This window comes from Papaver somniferum, chromosome 9 (assembly GCF_003573695.1).
Source record: "Papaver somniferum cultivar HN1 chromosome 9, ASM357369v1, whole genome shotgun sequence".
NCBI classification, from domain to species: Eukaryota; Viridiplantae; Streptophyta; class Magnoliopsida; order Ranunculales; family Papaveraceae; genus Papaver; species Papaver somniferum.
In genome coordinates, this window is record NC_039366.1 from 127269750 (window position 1) to 127286514 (window position 16765).

Here is a 16765-nt window from a genome sequence, read left to right on the forward strand (position 1 = left end):
CATCGCTGACCTCATTTAACAGACGAATCTCGCCTCGAGGAGCAGGGAGATTCCGAAGGATGACACTCCACGGCTTGCGATTCCTACTATTGACGTAATCACCGAAGGAGTTATTGAAATTCTCAGGAGTATACCATTCCTTCTCCATGGGATTGGGGACGTAACAAGTCATCGACGTTTCCCCCTTACTCCGCAGATAGCATTCCTTCAGGGCGCGGAGATAATTCCCCGATAGTTGGGATACGGAACGGCTGTGAGTATTGGTGGAAGAAACCTCACGACTAGCGAGCACGTCGTAGTAGAAGGAATCACCTGATTTGTACAACGGCAGCATCAGACCAGCCTCGAATGCCCCAACCGTCGTTAACAAATGAAATTCATCGAACTCATACTTGGAGATAAGCTCATACGTAATATCATCCTCAGGGGCATAGAAACGAACCCCGAAGGCTTGAAGCTCATGCTTTTCCTTGAATATTTCAAGATCGATATGCTTGAAGGTTACTTTTTTCCTGCTAACAGAGACACTGCGTATCAAGGGAGCAGCCTCATCCTCCTCGGCGGGGCCGGATGAACTAACGAATGCTTCCGAAGCTTTTCTCTTCACGGGGGGATTCTTTGAAGATTCAACCCTAGGAGATACGCCCTTCGTATTCTTCCCTTTAAAAGTTGGAGAAGACCGTGGATGATGCTCGGGCACTAACGAACGTAGAGGAGGAATGTCAAAAGCAACAGCGCGGGGCGGAGCCTGCGTACTCCTAGTATCATCACGAGGACGAGCCATTGAGCGATCAAAGACTCTTCGAGAACCAGACGGAATTATCGGAGGAATCTCTTCCCTAGAGGACGAGGCTTTCGCTCCAGAAGAAACTCGACTCCGACGAACATCATCTTGAGACTCTCGACGCGGAGGAGATCTCGATAACCCAGAATCAGGAGTCTGATAAGTAGGCCGCGGACGGTCAGACATGGCTGCGGAAAGAATAAAATCAAGAACAAGTTACACACAATCAAAAAAAAACATCACCAAAAATCAAAAAACACATCCATAGCAATACAACCACGATAACGTAGCAACCCTAAAATTAGTATACATGCTCAAAATTTCACCCTCGAAGTAATGGCTTCCTTAATTTAAGATGAAGAACAGGGGCAAACTAGTATGCAAGCATCAGAAGAAGTTCTTCATCACAAACAAGGAACAACAGTAGCAGAAAATTCACAAATCAACACAGCATAAAACGGTGGAAATAAAGAAAAGAAAAACTTACCGGAAAAAACAGCAGTAGAAGAAACAAACAGGAGAAGCGGGCGTGGTTAATGCTAAGGTGGAGAGAATTTAAGATCACAGGTGCAATGAAGACTGACAGAAAATTTAAGATCACGGGTGCAATGAAGACTGACAGAGAATTTAAGGTCACAGGTTCAATGAAGACAGACAGAAAATTTAAAGGAAGAATGAAAACTGAGAGAGTGTTTAGGAAGAATGAAATTAAATTTTCTTTCTATCCTTAAAATACCCGAAAGAAAGAGAAGGAAATTAAGGGAGGAATGGGAAACGTGCCCGTTACATAAGCAGTTAATGCACGAATAAAAGACGTGCCCAAGTATCTAGGAGAAGTTATTAGGAGTGAGAAGAATATGCGACGATAGTTTTTCTTCAAGGCACCCATTAATCATTCAAGCCCGAAGAAAAAGGGCAAATTGTGTACACATATATCTCACTATCAGACACGTGTATATAAAAAGGTACGTGGAAAGCATGCAGGCCAAAACATCAAAACATGATGCGTCACGAAACACCGAATAAACCCCGAGGAGTTACTTTATCTCATCCCCAAAAGAGGATCTAAGATCAACGGTGGAGAGAAAGTTAGCTGACACGGACTGACAGGGGCAGAAGACACTTGTCTGACACGAGCAGACCCCTCAACTACCCACATTAAACACTCTGAGCAGTGTACGTGTCGACCAACCTGTGGAACGAGCGAGGATGCCTCTGCGGGATCAAGGGGCAAACGCAGACCTCCGCGTGATGGACGCAAGGACACAAGAAGATAAGGTTCCAACGGTCTTCAGAGATGGGTCCCACATTCTAAACCTTATAAATACCCAATCTCCACCAAGAGGAGAGGAGATCGAAAATATCAGGAAGGGAAGGAGAGAGAGAGAGAAATAGTAAGGGTAAGTTAATCCCTTAGAGGAGAGAAACATGTAAACCCCAAAAGTCATTCAACTATTCGTGTAACCGTGAAGAACATAGTAAAACAACAAACCCCGTGGATGTAGGCCTTAGTGCTGAGCCACGTAAACCTTGGTCTTATTTACATTTCAGCACTTTACATTCATTTAGCTCCGCGCATGTTTGCTTATATGTTTTGTTTTCCTTAATACTTATATCCCATACATAAACGCCACGCATGGAGTTGTTGGATGAGGCCATGATAAACCCGAAGGTTTTGAGCCAATGAATCAACACCAGGATATCATCATCATAATCTCTTTAGATGATAATGATTGATTGTGAACGTTCGGACCCCTCGTGGTTTGTGTGCTCACATACTGGTTTAGTTAATAGATAAGAATAAGGATGAGAAGTAGAAGTAGAAGAAAGATTACCTGAACTAGAAGACAATGAAAGGTGAATCAGAAGAAAGCACAAAATTGCTTTAGCTAATAGACCCATTAAATTGCTTGTGTGATGCTGATTTTTAACAATGAAATTAGCGTAACTTAATTTGGATTTCAAATACTTTGGTAATCTGTTTTCTCCTCTTCTTTCTGGATATTAGCGCCTGAACTGAATAGAATAGAAGCGATATCATATCTCCTTTTATTAGCTAGCACGTGTATTTTAGACATTGTCACTTTGATGACTCTCTTTGTCAACAAAATAGTACGTACGCGGCGTGATATTGGAATTGAATGCCTAGATTAGACTTGATGTTTGGACTCAGCAGCCGCGGCCCTACTCCTAAAGAGACAAAGCCAACATATGTTTCTTCCTCTCACCACTCCGTACCGCAGACATCTTTTCTTTTTTACTTTTTTTTTTTATTTTTTATTTTTTGTTTTTTTCGAATCTATTCACTTTATTTCCGTTAACATACTAATCTTGGTGATTTAGTTGTTTGATTTACAGATGCTACTGGACGATGTTCTAAAAGCGTCAATACAGCATATATCAAAGACGGACAATGAATGTATTCTTGTGCACATTATGCGTCTCTATACCGCTGTACAGATTTGGCGCGCGGCTATGATTTTTTTATAATGCAAAAAATTACGATGAACTTAAGGATGCATGTGAATAACAAAAGTGTTTTAACTGTAGATACCTGGAAAATGCCAAGGAAGGATATCATGTTGGACCAGCGGCGGATTACAGAGGCCATTATTGGAAAGCTCGATCCGCGGAGCCATTCAAGAGTGCTTGAGGAGATCTCCGCTTAACAAAGCACAGGATGACAAAGAGTGTTCCTCTCCGATAAACACGTGTATGGTTTCAAGTACACTAGTATAACACGCACGCGCGATGCACCTGTCGTTCCATTCGTTCCGTAATTTTTTTGTGCATACCCTTAAAGAGTCATCTGAAAAAGGAACAATACACAAACAGTATCCGTAAATACTCATCTAAAAAAAGCAACCATACAGGAAGAAAAACATTCACGTCTAAACTAAAACCTACATGTAAGCGAGTTACTTAATTTAGGTTCAAAAATATTTTCTGCTCCAACTTCCAATTCCATTATGAGAATCGGAAAATAGTACAGAAATTTGAACTTGTGTATGCTAGTCAAGGAAAAGTGATCCTAGCAGTCAACAATAAACCCATGAAGAAAGATTATTAGTAAGATAAGCAATTGAGTATTATGCTTTATACTCTCCAACTAAATCAAAAACTGGTACCTTGCTGCATATATGCAAAGACACACGCGCATTGCGAGTATCGTTTTTTTTCAACACCTGCAAAATATATCGTGCATTAGGTTTACGCCAACATTTAACAGGGATGATAAACCTATCATATTCAAGCCAAAAGACATACTTAACAAACAATACTAATCGCATCAAATATATTAAGCAATCTGTATACAGACCTCAACAGATTGCTTAATGTTGTCGAAGATTTTATATTTTTTTGATGTTATTACTATTATTCATACTATAATCCCGGACACCCAATTTGAAGGTCCTTTGCATTTAAACATCCAGACAACAAATTCAAGATGGGAATGCACTGATTATAATATAAGAGTTAATATAAATGGAAGTCCTAATTTAATCGATACCAGTTGAAAGAAAAGCATGACCATCGTAAAATTTTGTTACATACATCGATTCAGACTAAATCCTAAGTCGAAATTAACCCCATACTTTCAAATTATACAATCAAAAGTAATTTTCAGCTACGATTGGCCTTATATCCTGTCTGATACTTATTTTAGAGGTAAGTAGAGGTAATCAGCACAAACAAACTATAGCACCTGACATTGAGGACAAATGAAATTGGTTTCGCCAATTTGAAGTTAGTAAAAAACGTACTTCTTTGACCTCTCCACTTTACCATGAGATCTCCTCATGACTCAGATTCAAGATCCTAAAACCGATGTGGAAGTGATTTCCATGACACACACAATACGAAATAGACATTCTTACTGGAACAGTAAAGGAGATTTTTCTTTCCTCCCCACTTAGCGCATTGCATCAGATGACATAAATAAAGATGATTTTGTTAAAATTCCTTTTGATTTTCAGTGAAATCATTCACCAAGTATTTCAGCGTAGTTAAAAAGATTCCTACTGCATTCATAAGAAACTGAACTTGTATTCTCGGACTACGACGAACCGGACTCACCATTTGTACAATTAGTATGCATATTCCAAAGTACTGAAAGCTACAACAACAGTAAAACTCACAGCATTACCATATTATTATGATGCAGTGGCAATTGTCTTTTGGTTGAACTCAAAACACAGGTTACTGGGTGGATCTGAGTGACAGAACTGAGATACAATACGAATAGCTTCCACATAATAGAGATACCCATAGAAAAACATAATACAAACAAACATGAAGCTACTACAAATTGGGGTAAATGTGATTATTCTTTTGGGAACCTTAAACTGAACAAAACAAAATTGACATTCCATGATAAAGATACTGACGTTCTTGAGGGAACCAAAATTCCCAGAAATTTCTTCACTGAACTTGTTGATTCTGAATCGTAAATAAATGATATCTAATTTAGAATTGTGAGATAAATGTTTGGGAATTTCAGCAAAAAATGAATGTTAAGAAATTTAACCTATAAGTTTCAAAGGAAGGTCGCTAGCAATTGAAGTTGATAAATTTCAGAACCAATGGTTCCAACATTAAAAAAAACATTAAAAAACTAATTCCAAATTTCAGAAATGTAACGATCAATTGAGAAAATTTGGGAAGTGCTCACAGCACAAATTAGGGTTTTATCCATAAAATAAATAGCAATTTAACAAATTAGGGTTCAACACATACTAAATAGCAATTTAACAAATAAGGGTTCTATCAATACAATAAATAGAAATTTGATATTATATACTTATAATTGATTCCTTCGTTTGTCCTTCTTCTTATTATTATTTTGCTTGTTTGTAACGTAGGTGGTGGCGATGAGTCAATGAGAGGCGCTGCTACCTAAGGTGAAGAAGAACAAAGGTACTATCATCATCTCGTCACCAGCACTTCCATTACAAACTTCTTCTGAAGATCAAGAGTGATAACAGATTTGCTGCCCTGAATTTTCGAAGGGATGAAAACCGCATAGCTGTGAATAAAATTTGTTTTTCGTTTGGATGAAGAAGCATACGGAAAAGAGAAAGAAGACCCTACTTACGGTTGTACCTTTAAGTATTTTGATATTGACGTAATGTACCAAGTTTGACTGATTTTTAATGAAGGTTAGGGTGTCCGGACCAAAAAGTAGGGTCGTACCAAAAAATGTCTTTTCTTTATATTAGTATAAGATAAGATGAGCTTGCAGGGAAAGATATGAAAAACACTTGTCTGACAATCCCAGTAGGATAGTGTTTATAGACAGAGTTTGCCATTTTGTGAGAAACAGTGTACTACTTTCTGGAGCAGGTCTATGCATCTTATATTAATCTGTATGTAATACATTTTGGTGATCACAATGGGGAGATTTTCTCACAGATATAGGATAGAGGTTCGCCACAAGTACCTTAGAAAATCACGACCGTTTTATTCGGCAGTGCATATATGGATAGGGAACCAGAAAGGTAAAAAAGTGTTGGAGCAATACTCGGTTGAACACTTGAACCCACAAGTTTTTCTATCTCAAGCTTGTTGTCAATGTTAGATTATCAAAACTATATCTTGATTTCTAGTCTACTAAGTCAAGTCTCGGACTAGATTATAATTTGGTAGTTGAGTATCAGACATCACCCTCGAAGACTGAAGATCGACGAAGACATTTGAAGAAATTCTGTATCAGGTATGTGAAGACTTAACCATTCTATTTTACTCACTATCTTGCCATTTTATCTGTTGAGTCTATGTTGTATGACTTCTACTAGATTTACAAAGAAGAAAAGCTTGTGTTGTTAAAATTTTTGAAATATGATTCTAACATATATGTTCAAAAGTCCTTAATTAACAATAATCACGCAAAATTAGTTCAAAGCTTGTATCTTTTGTTCTATATAAAGAAAGTAATTCTTTGAAGGGGGTGGTCTTTGGGGCCCGCTCTTTGTGAGTGGGCGGTTCTGGTGTTGTCCATTTGGACGGTTCACCAAAAAAAATTGTTCTAAAAATGAAGTATCGAACTTTCCCTGTTTTCCTCTGCATTGCCACATACTATATGCATTGTATTCGTCCCTTGAAATGATGTTTCCCAATCCGAGATTTTTTATTTTTAAATAAAATTGGGCCTGCAATTTCCCAAACACGATGGCATATCTTTGTTTCTATGAGAACCAGTGAGTAAACCACAAAGATAAAGCTCAAAAAACTTATGCATGAAACTCAATGTGAAGGAACCAGTTATAAATCTACTACTTAGAGGAAAGTTTGTTCGGAGGTTCCCCTTCTCATTTGTCAGCGATTCAATAAAATAAAATGAATGGGACTTCGAACTAGGATCAAATTGCAGTTTCGCAAAAGTATGTGAGTTTCCATTATTAGTATCAGTTTCAGTGTAATCTGTTTACACTACTTTTACACTAAAACTGCAATTGTTACTTTCATTCGTTGGTGGCAGTTATACTGTGTCACTATTTGATTGGTTTGTTCATAACAGTCACGCATTGGAGCTTAGCTGTCTGTCCAATCGAGTCTTGTATAAATTGAATAATTCTTTGTATTTATTTGTATCTTCTTTTCATGTATTATGTAAGAAAATTGACTAGATAAATTTCAATTGTTTCTCATTTCATAGATTAATGAAAATATATTCATCTATTATGGTATCAGATGAAGTTATTACCCTCACTTTCGCAACTCATCGCTATTAATGGTGTTTCTTTAATCTTTCAGATCTCAATTTTTTGTTTTGTTTCTTTTGATTCTGTTTCTTTTTTTCCTCATCTTTTTCAATGGCTAATAATACTCCGTATGCATCAAGAATCTCTCAAGTTCCTTTAAATAATATCTCCAATATTATTCATTACAAACTCAAGGAAGACAATTTCATTACTTGGAAAAGCTTAATTCTCTCATTACTCAAGCGCTACAAGGTATTTGGTTTCTTGGATGGTTCTCTTCTTTGTCCTACTAAATTTCTGACTCAGGATGATTTGACTCAAGGACATATCAATCCATCATATTTTGTGTGGTGTGATGATGATAATACTCTCATTCTGTGGTTACAATCAACAATCTTTGATTCAGTTGTACCTTATGTTGTTGGTGCCGAATCTGCAAAAGAATTATGGAGTAATATTGAGTCTACGTTTGCAAGAACTTCAAAAACACAAGCTATTCAAATTCATACAAAGTTACAAACTCTAAAACTGGGATCTGGTTTCATTTCTACATACTTAAGAGAAATCAAGAAATTAACTGATCAACTCTCAGCTTCTGGATCTGAAATTTCAGATGAAGAACTTGTTGTTTTAGTTCTTAATGGAATTGGTCAAGAATATAACTCTTTCAGTTTTTCGATTCGCATTCACAATCCTCCTGTCTCATTTGATGAGTTACATAATCTCTTGTTAAGTGAAGAAATTTTTGTTGCTGAACGATCCAAATCACTGCTTTCTGAAGCTAACAGCAAAGCATTTGCTGCTTTTCAATCTCATCAAGCATTTCTTGCAAATTCAAGACCTTCAAGCAGTAATTATTCTTCATTTTCATCTTATAGACCAAATGCTGGAGGATTTTACAATTTCAGTCCTTCATATAAAGGTAATTCTGCACCTTATAGAAGTAACTTCCAACTACCTGCTAGAGTCTCTACTCAAAACACATTTACTAGAGCCTATGTACCTCCACCATCTCCTAGTATTGCTTTTAATATATCCACAGATCCAGAACCTTGTCAAATTTGCAAAAAACAAGGTCATCAAGCATTAGCATGTAGACATATACTCAATTTTTAATATCAGAATGTTAACACACCTTATAACTTGAGTGCAATGCTTGCAACTTCCAATATTTTGGGTGAGAATCCTTGGTATGTTGATACTGCTGCTAATAATCACATTACTGCTGATGAGAGTGAGCTGCAATTTACTACTCCTTATAAAGGTTCTGAAGAGATTCATGCTGCAAATGGAGAAGGTGTGAAAATAACTCATAATACTGGTAGTTCAATTAAATAATCTACTAATACATCTTTTTCTTTGAATAATGTACTTATAGTACTGTTAGAGCATTGCTCGGCCGAACTCACAAGTGTTATTATCTCAAGATTGTTGTTAAATTTAGTTGTCAAAACTATATCTTGATTTCTAGTCTACAATTAGTTAAGTCTCGGACTATGATAGAAATTTAGTTGAGAAATAGTGGATCATGACAGTAATCATTGTGTTCTACCGTTTGAAGGCGAAGATCAACCAAAGCTTTTGGAGAACTTCATCAACAAAAGGTAAGTGAAGTTCGAGACGATGTCGCATAACTAATCTCAAATTATATTCAATTTTCTATCAGTTGAGACGATGTCGCATAACTAATTAGACTATTAATCATAGACAAGAATTTCGAGTCAAGTTTATCTTGATAAATTAGTTCTCGAAATATAATGACTAAGCTTACTGAACATTTGTTCATACTTGATGAATTTCGGTTAAGGATAATTTATTGTTCGGAATTAAAATCATGATTCAAGTTTTATCATTCGAAAATAGCCTGGAACAATGATATGTGTCATTGATGTTATTCGGGAATGTTTCAAATCGATTTAAAGAGAAATATATAACTACTATAGATCCGAATGCAAGATAATGTTATCAGTCTTAAAACTGGGAAAACTATTATATGTCTGAACCAGTATTACATGTACTCGTACACGTACCGAAGTTGCTATATATCGACTTACAGATTTGTGGTACGCATATTCTTATGTATATCATATGAAAATCATTTAACTCGTGAAGCGGATCGGTATGCATACTCGTATGCAAACCATTTTTGAACTATGGTTACGGAACCAGGTTTCTTTCCAAACCGGTACGCAAACTAAAACAGTTATGTGTTCCTGAACTCGGTTGTGTTTCCAAGCCGGTATGCAAGACGATTTAGTTTTGGGAACTCCGGAACCAGTGACAGTTTTAAGGTTTCCAAACAGGTACACAAACCGATTTACTTCTGTGAACTCCGAAACAGGTGAAAGTCTTAAGGTTTCCAAACCGGTACGCAAACTTAAAAAGTTCTATTAACTCCAGAACTTGGTTTGGTTAAATGTTTACAAACCGGTACGCGTACTGTGACTGGACCGATTCACGAACTACAATGGTATTTGTACCTTGTACACCTACGAACCATGTAGATTGTATTTTCAAGTGTGTTTAAATTATTTCTACGAGATAATTAACATTTGATTAATTCTCTAAAAACACTAGACTTATTTGATCACATGTTTGTGACTCGGAGTTAATGTCTTATGTGTTCATGAAAATGAATATTAAGCTTTTGAGTTCAAACCGTCTAGTTTCGGCTAACCATGTTGAACATAGCCTTTGTACACGGTTCGGTTACGATTTTACCTAACCAGAGTGTATATCTTGTTTATGTGATCATATTCAAAAATTCATTTAAAGCTGGATATTCTTTGCTTGGTTACAGAGCTATCTTAGCTTAAACCTAAAGAAATATATGCTTTGAATGTCTACAAAAGGGGAACTTCAAGCAACTAGGATCTTTGAATACCTGCACCACTTTTGGGTGTATCCTAGTTGTATCTAGAGTCATCCTCTTCCTAACCCTTTTAGAGTTTAGCGACTACAAAGTCTTCATAGGGATTCGTGAAGCCAGGTCCAGTTATGTTTCCTTGATAACTCGTGAATCCCGATCTTGTTCGATTGTTGATTTATCGCTCGAACAAGATAGATGGAAATCATCAAAGTTCTCTTCGTCTCAAACTTTGTTGATTCCACGGGTTTTATACTTGTGAGGTGAATAATAATTTAAGTTGCACTTCGGGTTGCTTAAGTCCGGATGTTGAGGTTAGCTAGACTTTGTCTATTGCTATCGATTTCCACACCTTTGATCAGACTATTTGATTGTAAAAGGAAATAATATATAGGCTTAATATGTGGGAGGAAGATTTGGTTTAATGTCTTCAATTGAGTTGAAGCAACTCTTAGTTAGTGTGAAGTCAACTAAGGGAATCAATTACGTGGAGTTTTGCTGGGATTCAAGAGGCGTAAAGAGTGTTACTCTATCTTAATCGATGGGATACCTTTTAGGGATCAATTACATTCCGGGCTGAAGTTAATCGATAGTAGGTTAGTGTCTGTAGCGGCTTAATATAGTTTGGTGTTCAATCTGGACTAGTCCCGGGTTTTTTTTGCGTTTGCGGTTTCCTTGTTAACAAAACTTCTGGTATATGTGTTTTTTTTTTCCGCATTATATTGTTTATCTTTATAATTGAAATATCACAGGTTATGCAGTGATCAATCATAGTAAATACATTTGACCTGGTTTGTTGGATACGACTTGATTGATTCTTGGACATTGGTCTTTGGTATCGTCCAAGTAATCTCTTTATGATTAGGTTCACGATTTCTTTTTATAAACATTTTAATCGTAAAAGAGGGAGATATAACTCTAGATATTATTTCTTGATTGATTTTAACTCTCGGAGTTGCATTGAGTTTGTCCATACAGATTTCCTAAGAAAAAAGTGGTGGTGTATTTTGGTACCCCCGCGTTTTCAAGTGCCCAAAACTTCAGCAAATCTTTTATTTGTTCATAAATTTACAAAAGACAATAATTGTTCTATTACATTTGGTGGATGTGGCTTTGTTGTTAAGGATCTCTCATCTGGGAAGATCACTTTACAAGGCTAACAATGTAATGGACTATATCCACTTCAATTCCTACATCCAACTTCTTTAGAGGATATCACTACTACTTCTTTATCAAATAAATCCTTTCAAGCAGCATGTCTGCAAAACTTTAAATCTCAATAATGTTTACAAGAAATCTATGTTTTGTCATGAGTATCATCTTGGTAGAAGTCACAAACTTACATTTACTATATCTAGTCATGCTAGGACTAGACCTTTAGAATTGTTACATCTTGATCTTTGGGGCCCTTGTCTTGTTACTTCCAATACTGGTTTTAGATACTATGTAAACATTGTTAATGATTTCTCCAAGTACTGTTGGATATATCCTCTATATGAAAAGTCAGATTTCAAATCAGTGATTATGCAATTCAAACTTCAAGTGGAAAATTTACTTCAGTGTCATATCGTTGTTATAAGAAATGGTGGGGGTGGTGAATTTCTTAATAATGAACTGGCTGGTTTTTTATCCAATTGTGGTATTGTCCATGAGATATTTTGTCCTCATCACCCTGAACAAAATGGAGTAGCAGAGTCCAAGCATAGACATTTGGTTGATGTATGTAAGACATTTCTTATTCAATCTGGTCTTCCAGATTCTTTTTGGGTTGAAGAATTTCAGACTGCAAACTATACCTTCAACATGCTACCTACAAAAGCAATTCAACTCAAAACTCATTTTGAGAAGCTTTTTCATCAAGTACCAGATTATTCCTTCTTAAAGTCTTTTGGTTGCCTATGTTATCCTTGGTTAAGACCCTATACAACACACAAGTTGGCTCCTAGAAGTGAACAGTGTATTTTTATTGGATATAGCACAATGCACAAGGGATATAGATACTATAACCCTATTACCAAAAGAATCTATGTGTCCAGGCATGTGATCTTTCATGAATCAGTATTTCCATTAAGGTCCAAGGGTTTGTTGTCTCCTACTTCACCTTCCACCTCTACTGACACTACCTCATAGAGCACTTTTGATATTGCAATCCCAACTGACACAACGCCAATCTCAGTTACATCTTCAACAAACATTTTCTAATGCACCTACTTCTGAAGGTATGACTTCTACAGCTCAAATTACTTATATGTCAGTAACTGATCCTTCCATTACTTCAACTACTTTTACTATACCTAGTTGTTCATCTAATACAATAGATTTATCAACTTCTACTATCGACAACCATCATATGATAAAATAGGTAAAAATGGGATCTCTAAAAGAAAGATTTACTCCACCAAACATGATTTATCTGCTACTCTGATTGGAAAGGCTCCTTCTACCACTCAAACATGCTTCACAGAAGCTAACAAAATTCCCCAGTGGAGAGTGTCTATGGTTAATGAAGTAACAGCTCTTAAAGACACAGGCACATGGAGTCTAGTTGATCCAGATCCTTATCAAAATGTTGTTGGTTGCAAATGGGTTTTTAGAATTAAGTATAATCCTGATGGTATTGTTGAGAAATTTAAATCCAGATTGGTTGCAAAGGGGTTTCATCATAAGGAAGGTCTATATTATTCACATACATTTAGCTTTGTTGCTAAACCAACAACAATTAAAATCATTCTTTCTTTGGTTGTTCATTTTGGATGGGATATATCTCAACTTGATGTTAGTAATGCATTTCTGCATGGAGATCTTCCTGAAGAAGTTTATATGGTACAACCTCCAGGGTTGGTTGATCCAGAGAAGCCACATCATATTTATAAACTTCATAAAGCAATTTATGGTCTCAAACAAGCTCCTAGATCCTGGTATAAGAAGTTATACAACATCTTATTATCTTATGGTTTTCTCTCCTTCAAATCCGATACTTCTTTGTTTGTGCAAAAGGTTGGAACTAAAATTACCATTATTCTAGTGTATGTGGATGATATTCTTATTACCGGGAATAACAAATCTTACTGCAATGAAGTCATTCACAAGTTGGGAACTCATTTTCCTATCAAAGATTTAGGACCACTGCATTACTTTTTAGGCCTTGAAGTTAAGAGAAATTCTTCTGGTCTTTTTCTTTCACGGACAAAGTATGTATTTGACTTATTGGATAAAACAGATATATCTTGAGCTAAGCCATGTTCTTCACCAGTTGTTGTGAACTTCAAACTCAGTGCCTCTGATGGTCAACTATTAACTAATCCTACTGAATTTAGATCATTGGAAGGTGCACTTCAGTATCTAACATGGACTAGCCCTGAAATAAGCTATGCAGTTAATCAAGTTTGTCAGCATATGCAAAATCCTACAGATGTGCACTTTCTAACTGCCAAGAGAATTCTGAGGTATATTAAAGGTACAACTGATTATGGTATTCTTTTCACAAAGGGTATTTTGGTTGTTCATGGCTTCAGTGATGCTGACTGCGCTGGGGATCTTGACACAAGAAGAAGCATTGGTGGCTACTACATCTTTTTTGGGTCCAATCTTATTTCCTGGTCTAGTAAAAGACAGAATACAGTGTCAAGAATCTCCACTGAAGCAGAAAATATGAGTCTTGCTCAAACTGCAGCTAAAGTGGTCTGGTTTTGCAACCCGCTAAAGGATCTTTATATCTTTCTCCATATTCCACCAGTTATTCAGCGTGATAACATCAGTGCTTTATCCCTTTCCTCTTATCATTTTTTTCACAGCAAGATGAAGCATTTGGAAGTTGACAACCACTTTATTAGAGAACTGGTTCGATCCAAAGTTTTGGATGCTCATTATATTTCCACAGTGGCTCAGGTTGCAGACATATTTACCAAGGGTTTAGCAGGACCAAGATTCAGTTTTCTTTGTGGCAAGCTAAAAGTTTTTAGTTCCAAACAACTTCATCTCGAGGGGGGATAGTAACAGTTTCAGTGTAATATGTTTTCACTTCTCTTACACTAAAACGTTACTTTCATTCACTGCTGGCAGTTATGCCGTGTCACTATCTGATTGTGCTGTTCATTACAGTCACGTACTGGTGCTTAGTTGTCTGTCATGTCAAGTCTTGTATAAATACAATAACTCTCTATGTCTGTCTATACCTGTTTTTCATGTATTTTATAAGACAATTGACTAGAACAATTGCAGTTGTTTCTCATTTCGTAGATTAATGAAAACATATTCATCTACTAATTATCGATTTGGTTAGACCCTTTTCCTATGCGCAAAAAGAGTATCTCTCATGCTCGAATCTCAGCCAGATTCTAAGACTTCATGCAAGCGTAATTTAGTCACGGCCACTCGAAACATGTCTCATGGCCTATAGTGTAATTTGATTCTCAACCTAACTTCTGAATTTTTGATTTAATCAAGTTGAAGAATTACTTATTAAGGTGCTGTACCCAAGCACACGGCGATCCAAAATTTGGTCACCTACTAGAATGAAATACTTTAGGATGGGACAGCAGCAAATACAAAAACAGCACACCCAGGAGTTCGTACTCTAAATTTACTTTCACATTCACAATAACAAGTTACCATGTCAAACTTTTACAATTATACATACCCATAGAAAAAATAATAATTATACACACTGGATGACATAAACAATAAAATAAACAAAAATGTCTGGACAACAACTACAAACTCGGTTCTATACCGCTAACAAGAGACCAACTATCAACGGAGCTAATAAACCAATCTTGTTGCTGTTGTAGTCGATCGGAGATGCAGACGAAGTTCGATTGCGATTGTGATTGTTGTTGCGGCCAACCGCACCAGCTCCAATTACCCCGCCAGTGACCAAAGGAACCGTGGCAGCCCCCCCTCCTCCTCCATTATTGTTTTTATTAGTTGAAGTGTTAGGTGTAGGTGTCTTATTGGAAGCCACCCCACTACCACTTCTACCATTATTAGATGATGAAGACGACGACGATGATGATCGACCACCACCACCGCTACCACCACCGCCCCCACCTCGGCTTAGTCGTCTGTTAATCCTAACCATCAGTCCTTCTCCTTGTATATTGTTTTCATTTCCCTGCTCATAACCTGAAAATACCAATCAAGATTGCTTAATATTTTGTGATACAAATTTGAACCTCTATAGAAAAGAATAAGGATAAGAAGAAGAAAGATTACCTGAACCAGACGACAATGAAAGATGAATCAGAAGGAAGCACAAAATTGCTTTAGCTAATAGACCCATTCAGATTGCTTGAGTGATGCTGATTTTTAATACACTTATTTCCAAGTTTCAACTGCAAGATCAATAAATCTGCTCAAGTAATTTGGATTTAAAATAGTTGAAGTTTGTTTGTTTTTTCTCTTCTTGTTTCTGCATATTCCCTGAGTTGGAATGTCAGAGAAGATCATGTATCTCCTTTTATTAGGCTCCTAGATCGTGTTTTTCAGCTATTATTTGCTGACTGCTTTGGTCAACAAAATAGTACGCGGCATTTTATGGACCTTACGGATGCCCAGAATGGACTAGACTCACTCACCACGCCATATATATATAGCCTTCTTCCTTGAAATCACTACGAAATGCTCTAGTTTTTGTTTTGTAATCGATACAGATTTGGTGATGACGAGTTTAATTTGGGTGATGACGCCAGTCATCTGAAGCTTCTTCTTTTATTCAGAAAGACAATACATGTGTTTTTTCTTAAACTATTTGTCTTTTCCCGTTAATATGCTAATCTTGCTTATTCAGTGGTTCGATTTTTACAGATGCTACTGAACAATGTTCTAAAGATTCATAATAGACGTTCGTCCATACAGTCAGTAAATAACATAGACGCATAATGCACGTATTTTTGGCGGGCGGGTACGCCCAACTTCAAAGGCGAAGCACAGTTCGTTTGATGGGCGAAACAAAAGTGTGTTGCATATCTTAAATTTGGCGAAAGTCATAATTAGTACATGGATGAATCAATCTCATCAATCAGATAAGAAAACTCAAATTACAAAAATTAAACAAAGTAAATGGAGGAGCACTAGTGCGATATTTAGAACACTAGTAGGGCTAGTAAAATATCAACTGATCTAAATGCAAAGCACAATCCGTTTTGGATTTCTATCTACTATGAATGTCATGCTCAAGAGTAAATGAAACTGCTGGTTTGCTTTAATTACTATTTTATACCATTTTAATGGAGAATGGTCCACTAGTAAACCTTTAAAGCAGAAATTTAATCTAGTTTTTTACTAGAATGAGAGCAGAAATTTAGTCTAGAGAAGAAATTCTTCCCAAGAATCCCATGCCCACCTAACTAGAAATACTGCAGAGGACAATTTGTGGCAGTCAAGGAGAGCACTGCACAAGATGAAGCTTGGCTG

The 16765-nt window shown here is 36.6% G+C and overlaps 1 protein-coding gene across 1 annotated transcript; it reads right to left on the minus strand.

The window, feature by feature from the left end:
- Positions 1 to 14919: 14919 nt before the first annotated feature.
- LOC113313974 (RNA-binding protein cabeza-like) lies at positions 14920 to 15874 on the minus strand. Its single transcript, XM_026562747.1, has 2 exons — positions 15566 to 15874; positions 14920 to 15475 (listed from the first exon to the last, which is right to left on the minus strand). Exons 1-2 carry the CDS (start codon positions 15630 to 15632, stop codon positions 15078 to 15080), a joined length of 465 nt encoding a protein of 154 aa, XP_026418532.1. The 5' UTR covers positions 15633 to 15874; the 3' UTR covers positions 14920 to 15077.
- Between the last annotated feature and the right edge of the window lie 891 nt (positions 15875 to 16765).